Raw genomic sequence first — 21700 nt, 5'->3', positions numbered from 1 at the left:
AGGCTCACGTACACCGAGACACAAACTTACAGAAACTGGCCCTAAAGTCTAGATGGGGGTCACAAGAAGAATTCTGCCTTCTAACACTGTGTGCAGTTATGATCTGGCATTCATTGCCTGAAATGGAACTGGAATTAGAGTCAATAATAATTTTCACAGGAAGATTGGGCAATTACTTAAAAAGGAAACATTTGGAGTCAAGTGTAGGGAGGTTGGAACAAGCAGACAGTTTTTGAAGATGGATTAAATGGCCTTACTCCAAGGTGTAGAATACCAGGGCTCTAAGGGCACCCCTGCCAGAAGTGCATTCAATTTTAAGTACACAATTTTTGAGATTTTTTTAAGAATTTAAAAATATATACTTTAAAAAGGGACTGTCATCAGACTCCAAGGCACCTTGGAGTAAGCTTCTCCGCTTTCATATATATTCCTGCATCAGGCTGACAAACACAATGTGCAGAAACACTTTAGCAGATCCTTACTTTGATTAATGAACAAGGAATAACTCAAAAGTACTTCTTTTCTTAATCTAAACTGAAAACACAACCACTTCGCTCAGCTGTTCTGTTGAGAACAGCTCAGAGTGAATGTTCTTTAGAAAACGGCTGAAAATTCAGGGGTCAGAAGATAAATTTTGTATTTGTCGTTTAAAGCCTCGTTTTTTTAAAATATAACTTGAAAATATTGGGATTAAGTTTTGGGTTGGCATTTACTGAGAGAGAAAATGGAAGAGTTAGAACCCAAACTTCAGTTTGAAGGATCTAAACATGGAGAACTGGTTGGCTCGGTCACCTGCTTATTGATGAGTTCAGTTGGTAGAATGCTGTTATCCTAGTCTCCTAGCAGCTACACTGTGTCTGGAGCCAATGCGTAAATAACAGGAAGTTTCATGCCCAATATTCAAAACTGCTCTGTGACGTGCCCTTCCTGTAGCAAAGACAGATTCTGCACTCACTTTCCATTTGGTTACTGTCTTTAATCATCCCACTGGGATGAGTTTGTGTCAAGATTTGGCAGCGTAGTGGTTAGCACACTGCTTTACAGTGCCGGTGACCCGGTGATCAATTACTGTCAGAGTTTGTGCACTCGCCCTGTGACTGCATGGGTTTCCTACGGGTGCTCCGGATTTCTCCCACAGTCCAAAGATGTACTGCTTGTTCGGTTAATTGGCCATTGTAAATTGTCCTATCATTGAGCCAAGTTTAATATCAGGGCGGCGCGGCTCAAAGATGATTAGTAACTTGAGGGTTATGAATGAAACCCCACCTCTGGTGTAAAAAATTAAGGGAACAATAACCAGCACAGTTGGCAGGATTAAGCATTACTTGAAGATGCTTTGTGTTATTATGCTCAGTTTACTGAATGTTTGAACATCAGATGTTCACCATGTTCTCATCATGCACACCCAATGAACTCTATGATCTTGAGAGGATCCCATGATAAAAGTGATGCTGTTGTACCTGTACAACACTTTTCCAAGTCCTCAGGATGTCCCAGAGTGTATACTAGCCGATGAATTGCTTTAAATTTCATGAAAGCTATTTGGGAGCTGTAAAATTGCGCAGCTAGATTTACAAAGAGCACTGTGAGTCAATAGGCAGCCAATTCAGATGCAGAATGGCTTGGTTTTGGCCGCATGAATCTGGAAAGTATTCTCATTTTTGGGGTTGGATGGAATTATGCCAATCTTCTCATTGAACCAGTCCAGACTGGAAATCCCAGTTGTGAAATCCCTTTATGTTTGATGCATTGTGCAAGGAGGCCTGTTTGGCTGCATCCAGAGCAATTTGGGATTTTCAAGGGGTCTTTGAGTACTTCCAGCTTGCCTAGGTGGGGCTTCTTGGGCTTTTTATTTGACAGTGATTTACTAGTGTCCAACCTTCCAATGAGCCAACCCCTCACAACACATTTAACCTCCAAACAATCTTCTGCTGCTGATCATGCCTAGCAAAACCATGGCAGTGCCAACTATCTCCAGGTGTGTAACTCTTCAAAAGCTCCAATCTCTGGGCATCTCTAATCTCCAGTAATTGTCTCTACTCTTTCAGATTAGGGCACATGATACACGATGGGGTATGGACAATGGATGAAGTGTGACACCTGATGAATTGGCTTTCTTGGAACTCTGCTGAAGTTGACCCTGTCACCAGTGCTCTGTGCAAAATCTGCTTGTGTGTGAATAAAAGTAAGGTGAATTTCTAGACCACACACTTTTGGGTGCTGGGTGAGAGATGGATCTCGGCTTTGGTGAACCCCTATTCCTTTTCAAATAGTACCTCAAGTTACTTTTCAATCACAGGGGCATCCTGAGCACTCCCTGTGTGTAGCAGTTAAGAAAGGAGCTCACTGCCTCACTACCTCTCAGCTCTCGTGATGATAAAGTTGTTAAGTTTTCCACAAAAGACGTTTTCTGACTTTTCACACCTTTTGGTTTCGACAAAAGCTGGTTGCTGATGGAGCTTAAGACAGGACATTCTTTTATCAATTAAAATTTAAGTTTCAGTGGAGTCTTTTATCTAAGTTATTAAGTCTTGCTCTATTTGAGTAGCTGGGATGTCTATTGAACTGATTGTACTTTTGTATCAACCTGAGTGTTCTTCTGTATCGGTGGCCTTATAACATGTAACAATTCTGACATCAGGAAGTGAACTTGTTGAACCGCCAGAGGGATGAGAACGCTTCTCCCCTGATGTCGGGACCAAGCTCACTCACCGGCTGAGATAGAAGAAGTAAACTGGTGAAAAGGTAAGTAACAATCTTTTTGTGCTGTGGTTACTTGATCCAGCAAATTTACGTTTACAGTGACCCATGTTCAGTCCTGACCTCCATCACTGTCTCTGTGGAATTTGCAAATTCTCCCTGTGAATGTGTGGGTTTCAGTCAGGTGCTTCCGGTTTCCTCCCATATCCCAAATCTAGGCAGTCTGGCAGATAGATCAATAAATCAATTCTAGTGAGTAGGTGAAGGTGGAATCGGTGGGGGTGAGGTGGGACTGATTTGATAGCAACTTTGAGATGTGGGTCTGATTGTTAGCACAGAAGCCGTGAGATTGAGTCCCTGTTTCTGTCCTGTATGAGTCCACCACCTCCCTCTTCAGAGCCGATGTCACTGACTTACTGATGGCAACCCTGGCAGTGCGGTACATTTTGCAGTGAGGGCTGAAATCTGCAGCTACCTTTGACTGAACCAATATCTTTCTGACCTGTCCGTGAGACAGTAAGACACTCGGGGGAGTTGGGTTGTTTTAGTGTAAAGCACTTGATCTAATTCTGAGTAGATGTTTGGTTGGAGGGTTTTGAGGGGAGTTGGGTAGCTTTAGTACAAAACACTTGATCTAAGCTGAACGGGTTGGAGTCTAGTTCCTTTATCAAGTTATTTGTGCATCCTTTCAGGTAGAAGAAATTCTTTAACATAGAATAGTACAGCCCAGTACAGGCCTTTCAGCTCACGATGCTGTGCCGACCTTTGTTAACTACTCCAGGATCAATTTAACCCCACCCTCCCACATGGTTCTCCATTTTCTTTCGTCCATGTGCCTTCTTAAGGAGTCTCTTATACACTCCTAATGTACCAAGCTCTACACTGACACTGGCATGGCCTACAATTCACCCACCACACTGTGCAAAGAAAACCTACCTCTGATATCCCTGAATACATTCCTCCAGTTACCTTAAAATTATGCCCTCATGTATTAGCCATTTCCATCTGGGGTAAAGGCACTGGATGTCCACTCTATACCTCTTACCTTATAAGCTGATCAAGTTGCCTCTCATCTTCCTTCACTTCAAAGAGAAAAGCCCTCTCTTGCACAAACTTTCCTCAGAAGATGTGACCTTTAATCCAGGCAGCATCCTGGTAAAAATCCTCTGCACTTTCTCCAAGGCTTCCACGTTCTTCTTGTGAGGTGACGGGAATGGGACACAATACTCCAAGTGTACCAGGGTTTTATAGAGTTGCAACATTACCTTGCGGCTCTCTGACTAACGAAGGCCAATACACCATGCATCTTTTTAACCACCACTCAGACTTACTTATCACATGTACATCGAAACAGAGTGAAATACGTTGTTTCTATTAAGAACCAAATCAACCCAGTGATGTGCTGAGGCAGCCCACAAGTGTCGTCACACATCCTGGCATCAACGTAGCAGGCCCACAACATCAGAACAACACAAGCAACAGCAACAACGAAAACGGAAACAAACCAACGACAGCCAGACAAGTCCCTTTCCTCCCTCCCACACACCCACACAGACAGGGCTCTGACTTTCCTAGTGTAGACTTCTCAATCAACTTGCACGGCAGCTTTGAGGAATCTATAGCCCCTCAGATCCCTCTGTTCCTCCACACTGCAAATAATCCTGCCATTTATCCTGTACTCTGTTTTCAAGTTTGGCTTTTAAAGTGCATCACTTCATACTTTCCTGGACTGAACTCTATCTGCCACTTCTCTGCCCAGCTCCGCATCCTATCAATGTTCCATTCTAACCCACGGCAACCTTCTAAACCATCCACAACACCACCAACCTTTGTGTCATCTGCAAACGTGTTAACCCACCCTTCCACTTCCTCACCCAATTAATTGATAAGAAACATGGAACAAGGGGTCCAGAACAGGTCTCAATGTAACACCACTGATCACCACCTTCCATGCAGAATAGACTCCATTTACCACTCTCTGCCTTCTCATCTAATTTAATAGATAACGTAAGTGTCATTACACTTTTGGCACCAACATAGAATGCCCACAACTCATTATCCCTATCTGCACATCTTTGGAGTTTTGGGAGGAAACTGGAGTACTCAGAAAGAGACCCACACTGCTTAGGCAACGGTGTACAAAATTCCTTACAGCTAGTGGCGGAGAAGGCAAGGGAATGGGGTTAAAAGGCATCAACCATGATGGAATAGTGGAGCAGACTCAATGGGCTGAATGGCCCATTTCAGCTTCTCTGCCTTATGGTCTTATGGAGTTTTATAAGGCTTCAGGAAGCTGTGCAAGAGCTTCGTGAAGGATCAGGTAGCTAGGGTTGCTCATGATGGCAGGTAGCTTTCACTGTAATGTTGATGTGCTCTGAGAGTGTACAGATTTCCCAGATGAGGTGAGGGTGAATAAAGAGAAGAAGGGTGGAAAAATCATTGACAAATGCAACAGCATCTCCCATGCAATAGGGAGTACCCCGGTGGCTGTGCCCCTTAACAATAGGTACTCCTGTTTGAGTACTGTTGGGGGGGACAGCTTACCCGGGGGAAGCGACAGTGGCCATGCCTCCGGCACAGAGTCTGACCCTGTAGCTCAGAAGGGTAGGGCAAGGAAGAGGAGGGCAGTTGTGATAGGGGACTCAATAGTAAGGGGGTCAGATAGGCGATTCTGTGGACGCAGTCCAGAGACCCGGATGGTAGTTTGCCTCCCTGGTGCCAGGGTCCGGGATATTTCTGATCGTGTCCAAGATATCCTGAAGTGGGAGGGTGAGGAGCCAGAGGTCGTGGTATATATAGGTACCAATGACATAGGTAGGAAAAGGGATGAGGTCCTGAAAGGAGAATATAGGGAGCTAGGAAGGGAGTTGAGAAAAAGGACCGCAAAGGTAGTAATCTCGGGATTACTGCCTGTGCCACGCGACAGTGAGAGTAGGAATGCGATGAGGTGGAGGATAAATGCGTGGCTGAGGGATTGGAGCAGGGGGCAGGGATTCAAGTTTTTGGATCATTGGGACCTCTTTTGGCGCAGGCGTGACCTGTACAAAAAGGACGGGTTACACTTGAATCCTAGGGGGACCAATATCCTGGCAGGGAGATTAGCGAGGGCTACTGAGGTGACTTTAAACTAGAATGGTTGGGGGGTGGGAATCAAATTAAAGAGGCTAGGCGTGAGGAGGTTAGTTCACAACAGGGGGATGGGAACCAGTGCAGAGAGACAGAGGGGTGTAAAGTGAGGGTAGAAGCAAAAAATACTAAGGAGAAGAGTAAAAGTGGAAGGCTGACAAATCCAGGGCGAGCATTAAAAAGGGCTACTTTTCAACATAATTGTATAAGGGCTAAGAGAGTTGTAAAAGAGCGCCTGAAGACTTTGTGTGTCAATGCAAGGAGCATTCGTAATAAGGTGGATGAATTGAAAGTGCAGATTGTTATTAATGATTATGATATAGTTGGGATCACAGAGACATGGCTCCAGGGTGACCAAGGATGGGAGATCAACGTTCAGGGATATTCAATATTCAGGAGGGATAGACATGAAGGAAGGGGAGGTGGGGTGGCGTTGCTGGTTAAAGAAGAGATTAACGCAATAGAAAGGAAGGACATAAGCCCGGAAGATGTGGAATCGATATGGGTAGAGCTGCGTAACACTAAGGGGCAGAAGGCGCTGGTGGGTGTTGTGTACAGGCCACCTAACAGTAGTAGTGAGGCCGGAGATGGTATTAAACAGGAAATTAGAAATGTGTGCAATAAAGGAACAGCAGTTATAATGGGTGACTTCAATCTACATGTAGATTGGGTGAACCAAATTGGTAAAGGTGCTGAGGAAGAGGATTTCTTGGAATGTATGCGGAATGGTTTTTTGAACCAACATGTCAAGGAACCAACTAGAGCGCAGGCTATTCTGGACTGGGCTTTGAGCAATGAGGAAGGGTTAATTAGCAATCTTGCCGTGAGAGGCCCCTTGGGTAAGAGTGACCATAATATGGTGGAATTCTTCATTAAGATGGAGAGTGACATAGTTAATTCAGAAACAAAGATTCTGAACTTAAAGAGGGGTAACTTTGAAGGTATGAGACGTGAATTAGCTAAGATAGACTGGCAAATGACACTTAAAGGATTGACGGTGGATATGCAATGGCAAGCATTTAAAGGTTGCATGGATGAACTACAACAATTGTTCATCCCAGTTTGGCAAAAGAATAAATCAAGGAAGGTAGTGCACCCGTGGCTGACAAGAGAAATTAGGGATAGTATCAATTCCAAAGAAGAAGCATACAAATTAGCCAGAGAAAGTGGCTCACCTGAGGACTGGGAGAAATTCAGAGTTCAGCAGAGGAGGACAAAGGGCTTAATTAGGAAGGGGAAAAAAGATTATGAGAGAAAACTGGCAGGGAACATAAAAACTGACTGTAAAAGCTTTTATAGATATGTAAAAAGGAAAAGACTGGTAAAGACAAATGTAGGTCCCCTACAGACAGAAACAGGTGAATTGATTATGGGGAGCAAGGACATGGCAGACCAATTGAATAATTACTTTGGTTCTGTCTTCACTAAGGAGGACATAAATAATCTTCCAGAAATAGTAGGGGACAGAGGGTCCAGTGAGATGGAGGAACTGAGCGAAATACTTGTTAGTAGGGAAGTGGTGTTAGGTAAATTGAAGGGATTGAAGGCAGATAAATCCCCAGGGCCAGATGGTCTGCATCCTAGAGTGCTTAAGGAAGTAGCCCAAGAAATAGTGGATGCATTAGTGATAATTTTTCAAAACTCGTTAGATTCTGGACTAGTTCCTGAGGATTGGAGGGTGGCTAATGTAACCCCACTTTTTAAAAAAGGAGGGAGAGAGAAACCGGGGAATTATAGACCGGTTAGCCTAACGTCAGTGGTGGGGAAAGTGCTGGAGTCAGTTATCAAAGATGTGATAACAGCACATTTGGAAAGCGGTGAAATCATCGGACAAAGTCAGCATGGATTTGTAAAAGGAAAATCATGTCTGACGAATCTCATAGAATTTTTTGAGGATGTAACTAGTAGAGTGGATAGGGGAGAACCAGTGGATGTGGTATATTTGGATTTTCAAAAGGCTTTTGACAAGGTCCCACACAGGAGATTAGTGTGCAAACTTAAAGCACACGGTATTGGGGGTAAGGTATTGATGTGGATGGAGAATTGGTTAGCAGACAGGAAGCAGTGAGTGGGAATAAACGGGACCTTTTCAGAATGGCAGGCGGTGACTAGTGGGGTACCGCAAGGCTCAGTGCTGGGACCCTAGTTGTTTACAATATATATTAATGACTTGGATGAGGGAATTTAATGCAGCATCTCCAAGTTTGCGGATGACACGAAGCTGGGTGGCAATGTTAGCTGTGAGGAGGATGCTAAGAGGATGCAGAGTGACTTGGATAGGTTGGGTGAGTGGGCAAATTCATGGCAGATGCATTTAATGTGGATAAATGTGAAATTATCCACTTTGGTGGCAAAAATAGGAAAACAGATTATTATCTGAATGGTGGCCGATTAGGAAAAGGGGAGGTGCAACGAGACCTGGGTGTCATTATACACCAGTCATTGAAAGTGGGCATGCAGGTACAGCAGGCGGTGAAAAAGGCGAATGGTATGCTGGCATTTATAGCGAGAGGATTTGAGTACAGGAGCAGAGAGGTACTACTGCAGTTGTACAAGGTCTTGGTGAGACCACACCTGGAGTATTGTGTGCAGTTTTGGTCCCCTAATCTGAGGAAAGACATCCTTGCCATAGAGGGAGTACAAAGAAGGTTCACCAGATTGATTCCTGGGATGGCAGGACTTTCATATGAAGAAAGACTGGATGAACTGGGCTTGTACTCGTTGGAATTTAGAAGATTGAGGGGGGATCTGATTGAAACATATAAAATCCTAAAGGGATTGGACAGGCTAGATGCAGGAACATTGTTCCCGATGTTGGGGAAGTCCAGAACGAGGGGTTTGAGGATAAAGGGGAAGCCTTTTAGGACCGAGATTAGGAAAAACTTCTTCACACAGAGAGTGGTGAATCTGTGGAATTCTCTGCCACAGGAAACAGTTGAGGCCAGTTCATTAGCTATATTTAAGAGGGAGTTAGATACGGCCCTTGTGGCTACGGGGATCAGGGGGTATGGAGGGAAGGCTGGGACAGGGTTCTGAGTTGGATGATCAGCCATGATCATAATAAATGGCGGTGCAGGCTCGAAGGGCCGAATGGCCTACTCCTGCACCTATTTTCTATGTTTCTATGTAAGGAAAAGTAAATAAAACAAACTATTAAAGTGCCAATGAAAAGAAGAAGATTCCAAGATGAAAAATTAGTCAAGGCAAATCAAGACTTACTAGATTCCATAGCTTAGTTTAAAGTTCACTTTCTAAACTTAGCAGTCAGGGTTACACCCCGGAAGGAGCTCAGTGCTTGGGAGGAACAGGCAATTTTTAAATACTGTGAGTACAAAAGGTAAAAATTCATGTTGCCGTTTACAAAAGTTAAACAGACATCTTACCTGTCTGCTCACTGGATAAATCTCATCTTCAACCATGGAGCTGATCAGGTCATCCTCGTCAAAGGTGGCCCGCCTGTAGGTCGACATCTGAAGAGTCAAAGAGTAAATGGTTTCTCTGAGTGCTTCCATTATTCTCAGTCAGACTCCAAAAGTGTATATATATATATATATATATATATATATCAGGTCAGGTGAAATCTACAATAACCCATCAAGTTTAAACCAATTGGGTCTGCTGCAGCACAGTATGCCAAACCACCCCTGAAAACACCAAAGCCTTTCAGATGTGAACATTGATCATATTAGCTCCCAGAACTCAGTGCCAGACTCCTCTCTCCTTTGTATGGCCACTTATTTTTCTCTGTGGCAACAAGATCGACTGAAGCACCGCTTGGAGCCAGAAACCGGAGTATTTTAAATTCCTTGCAGAGAACGTTACAACTTTCTCGTTCTTATGAATTTCTGCATAGGTAGCTATAGACAGTCTAAGCAAATATCCTGCTTAGATACAAACAACTGCATGTTTATCAGAAATCTTTTGTTACGTCTCAGATTTGAAATTTCTTTTGTTAAACTAGCAGTATTTCAGAGGGAGGAGCTTGTTAACACATTCCTGTGGAGCTTCGCAGTCAGCGTCCTTCCAACTATCTGCTGTCAGATCTGACTTTCACCAATAAACTCCCCAGGTGAAATGAAGGCACTGGTTTAACCCTTTCAGTAACTGACTTCAGCTTTCTACAAGGTCTTGTGAAAGGGCTATTAAAATTACAAACAACATCACACTCATGTGGAGTTGATTCCCAACCAGTTTTACAACAAATCTGCCCAACCCATGATCCCCTGCCATTTGGACACTCTGGGGCAACTACAGTTTCTGGTTGCAGATCTAGGTGTGCTTTATGTTCTAAGGCTTAAGGCATTTTTCAGATCAATTACACAATTAAAAATAATTAAACAGCATAGTATAATGTTAAACAAAAAGCAAAATACTCTCAGAACTTGCAGGTCAAATAGCTTCTGTGGAGACAAAAGGTGAAGGTCTGTGTTTCAGATCAAGGCCTGCATCAGGACTGAGAGGGAACTGGAAGCACTGGCGTGGTACAGCAGTATATGGGGAAGTGGGAGCAAGACTGGTTGGTAATGGGCAGAACCAGGCGAGGAGGGTTTGGTGGGCAGATGGAACCAGGAGGAAGGGAGTGAGATAAATGAATAAATGGAGAAGAAAACTAGGTGGACAGGTGAGTATGTATGAAAGAGAATGCGGAGGGTGTGGGTAAAGCGTTACTGGACAAACCAGTCTGCATACAATTGTGTTGGAAGCTACCCATGTGGATAATAATATGCTGTTCTTCCAATTTGTACTTAGCCTCGCCATGGAAATGTAGAAGATAGAAAATGAATAGATCAATATGGGATTGGGCAGTAAAGTTAAAATAATTTAAGGAAGTTTGGGATGGCCACTGCTGACATAGTACAGGTAGTCCACAGAATGGTGACTTAGTCTGCACGTGGTTTTACCAATTTAGAGGAAACCAACCCATGAGCACTAAATACAGTAGACCAGGTTGGAAGAGGTGCAGGTGAACCAGGAAGATGAGGCATTGGATGTCTTAAAAGTTAATGAAGGTAGATAAATCCCCAGGGTCTGATGAGGTATATCTCGACAGATGATTTTGTGGACGCAGGAAAGAAACGCGGATAGTAGCTTGCCTCCCAGGCACCAGGGTACGGGATGTTTCCGATCGTGTCCACGACATCTTCAAGTGGGAAGGTGAACAGTCAGAGGTCATGGTACATATTGGTACCAACGACATAGTCAGGAAAAGGGAGGAGGTCCTGAAAACAGACTGCAGGGAGTTAGGAAGGAAGTTGAGACGCAGGACCGCAAAGGTAGTAATCTCGGGATTACTGCCTGAGCTACGTGTCAGTGAGTATAGGAATAGAGTGAGGTGGAGGATAAATGCGTGGCTGAGGGATTGGAGCAGGGGGCAGGGATTCAGATTTCTGGATCACTGGGACTTCTTTTGGGGCAGGTGTGACCTGTACAAAAAAGACGGGTTGCACTTGAATCCTGAGGGGACCAATATCCTGGCAGGGAGGTTTGCTAAGGCTATTGGAGAGAGTTTAAACTAGAATTGCTGGGGGGTGGGAACCAAACTGAAGTGACAGAGGAAAAGGAGGTTGGCTCACAAATAGAGAAAGCTTGGAGACAGCGCGAGAGGGAGGATAGGCAGGTGATAGAGAAGGGACGTGCTCAGACCGATGGTTTGAGATGTGTCTATTTTAATGCGAGCAGTATTATGAACAAAGCAGATGAACTTAGGGCATGGATCAGCACTTGGAGCTATGATGTTGTGGCCATTACAGAGACTTGGATGGTGCAGGGGCAGGAATGGCTAATTCAAGTGCCAGGTTTTAGATGTTTCAGAAAGGACAGGGAGGGAGGCAAAAGAGGTGGGGGCATGGCACTGTTGATCAGAGATATTGTCACAGCTGCAGAAAAGGAGGAAGTCATGGATGGGTGGAAGTTAGGAATAGGAAGGGGTCAATAAGTCTACGGGGTGTTGTTTATAGACCACCCAATAGTAACAGGGACATCGAGGAACAGATAGGGAGACAGATTCTGCAAAGTTGCAACAATAACAGGGTTGTTGAGTGGGAGATGTTAATTTCCCAAATATTGATTGGCATATCCCTAGAGTGAGGGGTTTAGATGGGGTGGAGTTTGTTAGGTGTTTTCAGGAAGTTTTCTTGACACAATATGTAGATAAGCCTATAAGAGGCTGTACTTGATCTGGTATTGGGAAATGAACCTGGTCAGGTGTCAGGTCTCTCAGAGGGAGAGCATTTTGGAGGTAGAATTGTGATCACTATCTCCTTTACTATAGCATTGGAGAGGGATTGGAACAGACAAGTTAGGGAAACGTTTAATTGGAGTAAGGGGAAATACGAGGCTATCAGGCAGGAACTTGGAAGTATAAATTGGAAACAGATGTTCTCAGGGAAACGTACCAAGGAAATGTGGCAAATGTTCAGGGGATATTTGTGTGGGGTTCTGCATAGGTATATTCCAAAGAGACAGGGAAAGGATGATAGGGTACAGGAACCGTGGTGTACAAAGGCTGTTGTAAATCTAGTCAAGAAGAAAAGAAGAGCTTACGAAAGGTTCAAAAAACTAGGTAATGATAGAGATCTAGAAGATTATAAGGCTAGAAGGAAGGAGCCTAAGAATGAAATTAGGAGAGCCAGAAGGGGCCATGAGAAGGCCCTGGTGGACAGGATTAAGGAAAACCCCAAGGCATTCCACAAGTATGTGAAGAGCAAGAGGATAAGATGTGAGAGAACAGGACCAATCGAGTGTGACAGTGGAAAAGTGTGTATGGAACCGGAGGAGACAGCAGAGGTACTTAATGAATACTTTGCTTCAGTAATCACTGCAGAAAAGGATCTTGGCAATTGTAGTGATGACTTGCAGCAGACTGAAAAGCTTGAGCATAATAGATATTAAGGAAGTGGATGTGTTGGAGCTTTTGGAAAGCACCAAGTTGGATAAGTCGCCGGGACCGGACGGGATGTACCCCAGGCTACTGTGGGAAGCGAGGGAGGAGATTGCGGAGCCTCTGTTGATGATCTTTGCATCATCAATGGGGATGGAAGATAGCAAATGTCACGCCACTTTTCAAAAAAGGATGTAGGCAAAAGATAGGCAACTATAGGCTAGTTAGCTTAACACCTGTAGTCGGCAAAATACTTTAAGCTGTCATTAAGGAAGAAATAGCGAAACATTTAGAAAGGAGTGGTTCCATCAGACAGACGCAGCATGGATTCAGGAAGGGCAGGTCCTGTTTGACAAACTTACTGGAGTTCTTTGAGGACATAATTGAGTGCAGTGGATAGAGGGGAATAGGTGGATGTCATAAACTTGGATCTCCAGAAGGCATTCGATAAGGTGCCGCACAAGAGACTTATAAATAAGATACGGATGCATGGAGTTGAAGGAAGTGTACTGGCATGGACAGTGGATTAATTAACCAATAGAAAGCAGAGAGTTGGTATAAATGGGAGTTTCTCCAGTTGGCAGTCAGTGTTGAGTGGGGTGCCACAGGGGTCGGTGCTGGGCCCTCAGCTGTTTATCATTTACATTGATGATTTGGAAGAGGGGACTGAGTGTAGCGTAGCAAAGTTTGCTGATGACACTAAACTGAGTGGAAAAGCAAACCGTACAGAGGATGTGGAGAGTCTGCAGAGGGTAGGGTTGCCAACTTTCTCACTCCCAAATAAGGGACAAAAGTAGCAGTCAAATACGGGACACTTGCGTTTACCCCGAGAAAGACTACCATGACCATGAAGCCTTGCGCGGGCACCTGTGTGCGCATGCGTGACATGCGCGTACATGTACATGCCGATTTTTCTACAAATTGGTTTTGGTTTAATCTTCCCGATTCTGATACACTGTACATACATTATTTCTACTTTATATAGGCTGTGTATTTATCATATCATTCCTGCTTTTACTATATGTTAGTGTTATTTTAGGTTTTATGCCATTTCCGCTTACGAACGATTTCATAGGAACATTCTACCTTAGCTGGGGAAATACGGGACAAGGGTGGTCCCGTATGGGACAAGCCAACTTAGCCCAATATACGGGATGTTCCGGCTAATATGGGACAGTTGGCAACCCTAGCAGGGGGATATAGATAGGTTAAGTGAGTGGGCCAAGGGATTGAATGCAAGAGCAGGGAGGTCATGATGCAACTATACAGGGTACTGGTGAGGCCGTATCTGGAGTACTGTGTGCGGTTCTGGTCTCTATACTTGAGGAAGGATAGACTGGCTTTGGAGGCAGTGCAGAGGATGTTCACCAGGTTGATTCCAGAGATGAAGGGTTAACCTATGAGGAGAGATTGAGTCACCTGGGACTATACTCTCTGGAGTTCAGAAGAATGAGAGGGGATCTTATAGAACCATACAAAATTTTGAAAGGGATAGACAAGATAGAAGTAGAAAAGTTGTTTCCATTGGTCGGTGTGGCTAGAACTAGGGAACATTGCCTCAAGATTCAGGGGAGAAGATTTAGGATGGAGATGAGGAGAAACTGTTTTTCCCCAGAGAGTGGTGAATCTGTGGAATTCCCTGCCCAGGGAAGCAGTTGAGGCTTCCTCACTAAATATATTTAAGATACAGTTAGATAGATTTTTTACATAGTGGCGGAATTAAGGGTTATGGGGAAAAGGCAGGTAGATGGAGCTGAGTTTATGGACAGATCAGCCATGATCTTATTGAATGGCGGGGCAGGCTCGATGGGCCGGATGGCCTACTCCTGCTCCTATTTCTTATGTTCTTATGGGAGAGGTTCTGGACGATTGGAGGGTTGTGGATGTTGATCCCTTATTCAAGAAAGGGAGTAGAGATAGCCCAGGAAATTATACACCAGTGAGTCTTACTTCAGTGGTTGGTAAATTGATGGAGAAGATCCTGAGAGGCAGGGTTTTGAACATTTGGAAAGGCATAATATGATTAGGAATAGTCAGCATGGCTTTGTCAAAGGCAGGTCATGCCTTATGAGCCTGATTGAATTTTTTGAGGATGTGACTAAACACATTGATGAAGGTAGAGCCATAGATGTAGTGTATATGGATTTCAGCAAGGCATTTGATAAGGTACCCCATGCAAGGCTTATTGAGAAAGTAAGGAGGCATGGGATCCAAGGGGACATTGCTTTGTGGATTCAGAACTGGCTTGCTCACAGAAGGCAAAGAGTGGCTGTAGAAGGGTCATATTCTGCATGGAGGTCGGTGACCAGTGGTGTGCCTCAGGGATCAATTCTGGGACCCGTACTCTCCATGATTTTTAAAAATGACCTGGATGAGGAAGCGGAGGGATGGGTTAGTAAATTGTTGATGACACAAAGGTTGGGGGTGTTGTGAATAGTGTGGAGGGCTGTCAGAAGATACGGCGGGAAATTGATAGGATGCAAAACTGGGCTGAGAGGTGGCAAATGGAGTTCATCCCAGATAAGCGTGAGGTGGTTCATTTTTGTAGATCAAATATGATGGCAGAATATAGCATTAATGGTAAAACTCTTGGCAGTGTGGAGAATCAGAGGGACCTTGGGGTCTGATCCCATAAGACACTCAAAGCTACTACACAGGTTGACTCTGTGGTTAAGAAGGCATACGGTACATGGGCCTTCATCAACTGTGGTATTGAGTTTAAGAGACGAGAGGTAATGTTGCAGCTATATAGGACCCTGGTCAGACCCCACTTGGAGTACTGTGCTCAGTTCTGGTTGCCTCACTACAGGAAGGACGTGGGAACCATAGAAAGGGTGCAGAGGAGATTTACAAGGATGTTGCCTGGATTGGGGAGCATGCCTTATGAGAATAGGTTGAGTGAACTCGGCCTTTTTTCCCTTGGAGAGACGGAGGATGAGAGGTGACCCAATAGAGGTGAACAAGATCATGAGAGGCATTGATCGTGTGGATAGTCAGAGGCTTTTTCCCAGGGCTGAAATGGCTAGCACAAGAGGGCGTAGTTTGAAGGTGTTTGCAAGTAGATGCAGAGGAGATGTCAGGGGTAAATTTTTTTTAAAAATGCAGAGAGTGTCGAGTGCGTGGAATGGGCTGCTGGCGGCGGTGGTGGAGGTGGAAATGATAGGTACATGGAACTTAGAAAAATAGAGGACTATGGGTAAGCCTAGGTAGTTCTAAAATAAGGACATGTTTGGCACAGCTTTGTGGGCTGAAGGGCCTGTATTGTGCTGTATGTTTTCTATGTTTCTAAGAACATTGTGGGAATCAGTTGCTGGAGGATGAAATACACACACACATGAGAAGGGGAAGACAAAATGTTTGACAGTGTTACAGGAAGAGGTGGTAAATGTGTAATGCAGGGACTTAACAGGCTGAAGTATTTTGTCCTTGTGTTGTTTATAAAGCCAACTATTTAGATAGGAATCTACAATAATGTTCAACATGGTACATATGCACACACTTAGTTCTTTTGGTTGGATATGGTCCAAACAACCCCTAAACTACCACAACCTTGATGAAACACAAAGGTTAAACGGAGAGCAATTAACCTGAAGGAGTGTTTGCATGTACTGTAAAGGGTCTTATTCGAATCATGAAATGGCATGAGGCCATTCAGCCCAACTTCCCAATGAAATATCAAAGCACTACAGATTCTGGAAAAAAAGAAAATGATGGAGAAAAATATCTCTTTAAGTATCGTGAGAAGAAAGAATTTCCAGCTGACAGAGGTCTACAACCTAGAAATATTTCCAGCGTTTTCTGTCTTTATTTGAACTTTCCAGTTCAATCCATCTGCTGACAGTTTTTCATAGACCCGTCCAGATATGTCTAATTCATTTCAGAAAGTTTTATTGAGTGTTTCCATCTTTTCATTGCTACCTTCAGGGAAGAGGTACAGGAGACTGAGGACGCACAATTATCATTTTAGGAAACATTTCAGCAAACACCTGGTGATGATCCAGTGATGTTATTGAGTGATGCTGCCCTATAATTGAAGAATTGTTTTACATCTGTGACACTATTTGACAGAACAGACCATCAGAAGTCATGTCATGCAAAACATTAACTGCTTTGCTTTCCCATGATTGACAAACCACCGCCCCTCACTAATGTTATCGAAATGCAAAGTAAACAGACACACTAAGCCAATATTTATCTCCTCCAACATTCTCTATTGCAGGAAAGAACTTGAAACCAATGTATAACTTTGTTTAATTGCATCCATGTTTGCTCTGGATCTCATGGACACTACATACAGCTGAACATTTTTTTTAGAGCAACACACTCAAAATGCTGGAGGAACTCAGCAAGTCAGGCAGCATCTATGGAGGGGAATAAACCATCAACATTTCGAGCTGACATTGTTCATCGGGATAGGAAAGGAAGCAGGCAGAAGTCAGAATAATGTGGGGGAGGGAAGGAAGTTCAAGTTGGCAGGTGATAGGTGCAACCAGGTGAGGGGAAGAAGTGTGGGTTGGGGAGGTGGGGCGGAAGAGATGAAATAAGTAGCTGGGCAGTGACACATGGAAGACGTAAACGGCTGAAGCTGGAGCAATAATGTGAGGACACTGGATCATGGAAGCAGAGGAAGGGGGAAGCGAACCGAAGGGATATGATGGGCAGAGTTAAGAAGGTAATTACTGGAAGTTAGAGAAATCTCCGTTCATACCATCAGTTTGAAGGCTACCAAAGAAGAATATGAGGTTGGTATCATTATGGCCGTGGACAGACATTTCAGAATGGGAATGGGAGGTTGAATTAAAATGGTTCTACACTGGGAGGCCCTGTCTTTTGCAACAGACAATGCAAAGGTGCTTGGTCTCCCAATTTGCAACGGCTCTCACTGATGTGAGGAGCCTGCACTGGGAGCTCCAACTACATTAGGTAACCCTGACAGACTTGCAGGTGATGTGTTGCCTCACCTGGAGGGAAATTAGTCCAGTTGCTTTTGAGAACATCCTTTACTATAACACCTTTCAGTGCCTCAGAGTACCAAGTGTTTTATTGCCAAAGCCACCCCAACCCACAAACTGCAGATGAGACAAAAGATCACATTTTCTTGGATCCCTTTGCTGTCTTTTCCCTGGCTGTATTATATTCTAGCGTGAAAAACAAAAATAACAATTTACAATAACCTGAAAAATTGGGAATATTGTGTGAGAGGCACAATTGATGCCATTTTTCTAATCGATTGTCTATTTGGAGCAAAGTGAGAAAATTTATACCACTTTATGTTGAATTAGGCCATCACCTGGTCTTCTCAAGATATGGCAACTGTTTCTCTCACCAAAGATGCTGCCTAATGAAGGCTTGCAATAGCTTTCTGTTTTCATATCAGATTTCCAGCATCTGCAGTTTTTCCCCCTGGAAAACCAAATCCTCCTGAAACAGTGGCAAACTGGGGCTATTTATTTTGAGCTGGCTAACACCCTGGCAATCTTCCAACTCCCTAAGGTCAGCCCTGTTCCACTCAAATCTACAGTTACATTAAACCTTCTCTCCACCTGAAACCAACCCAGCGCTCTAATACTCTCCCTACCCTACTCCACCATACACATTCACAACACCCATCAACACCTCACAGTTACTGACCCCCGCCATGGCTGATCACAGCAGAAGGCCCTCTCCCCATTTGTTTGCACAACAAAATATTGAGTGGGCCAACAGTCACTGGCCACTCCAGTGCCCTGAAGGCCATCCTGCATGTTCTCAATGTTCCCTTGCTGGTACTATATTGGCAACTGATGGCTATAGTGGGGCCCAACAGGCAATACAGGTTCCGAGGTAACACCTACACGGAGCTTTAGAATGGAGACCAAATTGTTCTTAGGAGCAATAAAAGCAGCAGATGTTACAAATACTCAGCAGGTTAGGTAGCAGCCAAAGGGAAGTAAACAGTTGAGATTTCAGATCTTGTCTTTGGAGAAACCTGGAACATAAAATTTTCTGTTTCTGCAGATGCTGCCCGACCAGTGGAAAATAGCCAACATTTTCTATTTTTATTTCAGATTGCTAGCATCTGCAATATTTTACTTGAGTTTTAGAACATAGAACAGTACAGCACAGTACAGGCCCTTCGGTCCTCAATGTAGTGCCGACCCTTAAACCCTGCCTCCCATATATCCCCCCACATTAAGTTCCTCCATATACCTGTCTAGTAGTCTCTTAAATTTTGTTATCTTTAGTTTTGTTATCGTTAGCATTCTGCTAACCAAATGAATGTCTTGACGATGTCATTCAGCCCTCAGACCTACCCTGGCTCCCAGCAGCACGAGTCAATCCATACTGATTTCCCTGCACTGTGCATTTTATTTTCCTTTTTTTTTTGATTTAAAAAAAATTGCTGTTTACCAAGTCACATCAAGTTTATAAGATTATGAGAGATTTAGCGTAGACAGTCTGAATTTTCCTCTCAGGGTAAAAATGTCCAATACAAGAGGAAGTGCATTAAGGTGAGTGGGAAGACATTTAAAGGAGACATGCAGGGAAAGTTACTTCTATAGACACACAGTGAGTGGCAGGTTCTGGAATTGGTTGCCAGGGAGAGTGGTGGGAAGAGATACGAAAGCAGTGTTTAAGGTGGGTTCTAGCAGACACACGAACATGCAGGGAATGGAGGGGTACGGATCATAGGCAGGCAATCTACCAGCGAAGCTGAGAAGCAGATTCTCAAGGACAGAAGTAATACCCAGTGGTCCTCCAATCTCTTGGTAAAAGGGGACTGGCTGAATGTCCCTGTTTCTGTTCTGCATTACTGCTAGATCAACTCAAGGAGGCCACACTGCTCATTTCATATCATGGGGCCAATTTCCACTCCAAGAAATGACATCTAAAATCCAAACTGAGATGCTAGTGCAGCACAGAGCGCATTACTGAAGGTTGTGTGTTTTTCAAAAAGAGGAGATGTGAGCAGAAATGTCACAATTCACATGGGTTGGTTGTGCAGGATTCCATGGTAGTGTCTGGGGAAGGAATATGTTGTCATATTGCTGAACGGTAATTTATGATCTCAGTCAGATGAGGACACTATGGAACTTGTCCAACTATAGCAAGCCTCAGAGTAATTCATAAAGATGTCTTCCGTGTAAGGAAGGTTGCTGATACTCTTGAAAAACATTACAAGAGATGAAGCAACACACACAAAATGTTGGAGGAACTCACCAGGTCAGGCTGCAGCTATGAAAAAGAGTAAGCAGAATGTTTTGGGTCGAGGCCCTTCTTCGGAACTGAGGGGAAAGCAGGGAGGTGCCTGAATTAATGGCAGGGGTAGGGGAAAGAGGCTGGCTGGAAGGTGACGTGTGCAACCAGGTGGATGGAAAAGGTCAAGGCGTGGAGCATAAATAATCTGATAGGAGAAGAGAGTGGACAACAGGAGAAAGGGAAGGAGGAGGGGACCCAGGGGGAAGATGAAGTGAAAGGTCAGGTCAAAGTGGGGAATAGAGAGGGGGGGGTGGAATTTTGTTCACTGGAAGGTGAAATCAATATTCATACCATCAGGTTGGAGGATAATAGATGGAATACTAGAGATGAAGGCTGTGAAGTTATAGGCCATAATTTTGCACTTTCACAAACTAATGACAAACATTCTTTGATGGCTTGGTCTAAATCACTGTTGCCATGACGACACTGCATTTTTAAACAAAAACTTAGTATGAAATGACTAACAAATTATAGGTAAAGTCATTTTGCTCCTCTATTCATTTAATATATATTCAATATATTACCAAAATAGACATGCAGTTAAAATAAGCAAAAAAAAAAAAACACTTGTAGACTCTACCTTTAAGTTTTGCCAGCAATAAGTAAAAGTTAAATTTTAAGTGCACATGCAATTACAAGTTTTGGGACAAGCCTGGCTACATGCCTACTACTCATAAGTAACTAATCTGAAATAAAATGTGTTACATCTGGATTTCTATATAGCCACATCTGGTTAATGGCTAATGTATTGAATAACACTGGTCCAGATAATCCAGAAGATCTTCCAGGAAATTAAAAGTCACAGGTGATGCTAATAAATTCAAAATTTGTCAAAGTGCCCTTGAGGAGGAAATAACTAACCATTAATGATGCATTTTAAAAATCACTTAACCTGATTGGAAAAGATAGGTTCTAATGTTTGGCAACTTAAAGTAAGCACTGCTGCTTTTACATTGCAAACATTCTATGGGAGAGCTGAACAACACTAACGTTGCTCGCAAGCCATCCTTCGATTTTCAAAGACCAACTTGCACAACATCCATTTATTTTGGAAGAGTTTAAATGTAAATTAGGAAAGAGACCATGCTACAGTTACAGCCCAAGGGAGAGATTATGGACTAATGAGGAATTTGTGGCAGCTTTTGGAGGGATGAGACTGTTAGACAAAGGGAATTAGGAAGAAAATTCGATTTTGAAAAAAGGCTCTGGCATTAGTTAAGGACTGGAGTTCTAGAGATTCACACTTGTCAGCACTCAGAATGCAGGGCAGGAGACCTAGGATGGGAGGGGAGGGAGGGAGGGGAACATCGACTCAGACCATGAGAGGCCTACATCGGGCATTTTCATGCCTTACAAGGCGCAGATTGGAAGTCTGTGTGGGGCGCCACTCCTCGCACAGACTAGAGCAATGTGTGATTAATTGCCTTGCTCAAGGGCACAAACACGCTGCCACAGCTGAGGCTCGAACTAGCGACCTTGAGATAACTAGATGAACGCCTTAACCAGTTGGCCACGTGCCCAACACATGTGGGAGATCACATAAGAATGAATGGATAATGTAGATTCTGAGAGCTTCTTACATCCAGTATAACATGGCCTAGATACAAAAGATGTCTTAATCAACCCAAGGATCTTTCCAAAATAGCACCAGGTAAAAAAAAAATAAAAAGGTGCAAAGAAAGGAGAATAGAATAATACTCAGACCAAAACAATAGATGAAATATAGATATAGCTAAACGCTGGTTAGAACCAGGG

At 43.7% G+C, this 21700-nt stretch overlaps 1 protein-coding gene across 5 annotated transcripts in view; it reads right to left on the bottom strand.

Annotated features, from left to right (window-relative positions):
• LOC140188698 (endothelin-converting enzyme 1-like) overlaps nt 1-21700 on the bottom strand; it is a 214600-nt gene that overhangs the window by 121288 nt on the left and 71612 nt on the right. For 4 of the 5 annotated variants that reach the window (XM_072245232.1, XM_072245231.1, XM_072245230.1 and 1 more), the window contains one exon: nt 9210-9296. In XM_072245232.1, the coding sequence (XP_072101333.1) occupies nt 9210-9296 (87 nt within the window). Of the gene's footprint in view, nt 1-9209; nt 9339-21700 lie in introns of those variants that run through there. The other variant, XM_072245229.1, reaches the window with a different exon arrangement.

This window comes from Mobula birostris, chromosome 27, assembly GCF_030028105.1.
Source record: "Mobula birostris isolate sMobBir1 chromosome 27, sMobBir1.hap1, whole genome shotgun sequence".
Classification (NCBI taxonomy): domain Eukaryota; kingdom Metazoa; phylum Chordata; class Chondrichthyes; order Myliobatiformes; family Myliobatidae; genus Mobula; species Mobula birostris.
Note: the sequence above shows the minus strand (reverse complement) of the source record. Positions and strands in the feature narration are given on the sequence as shown.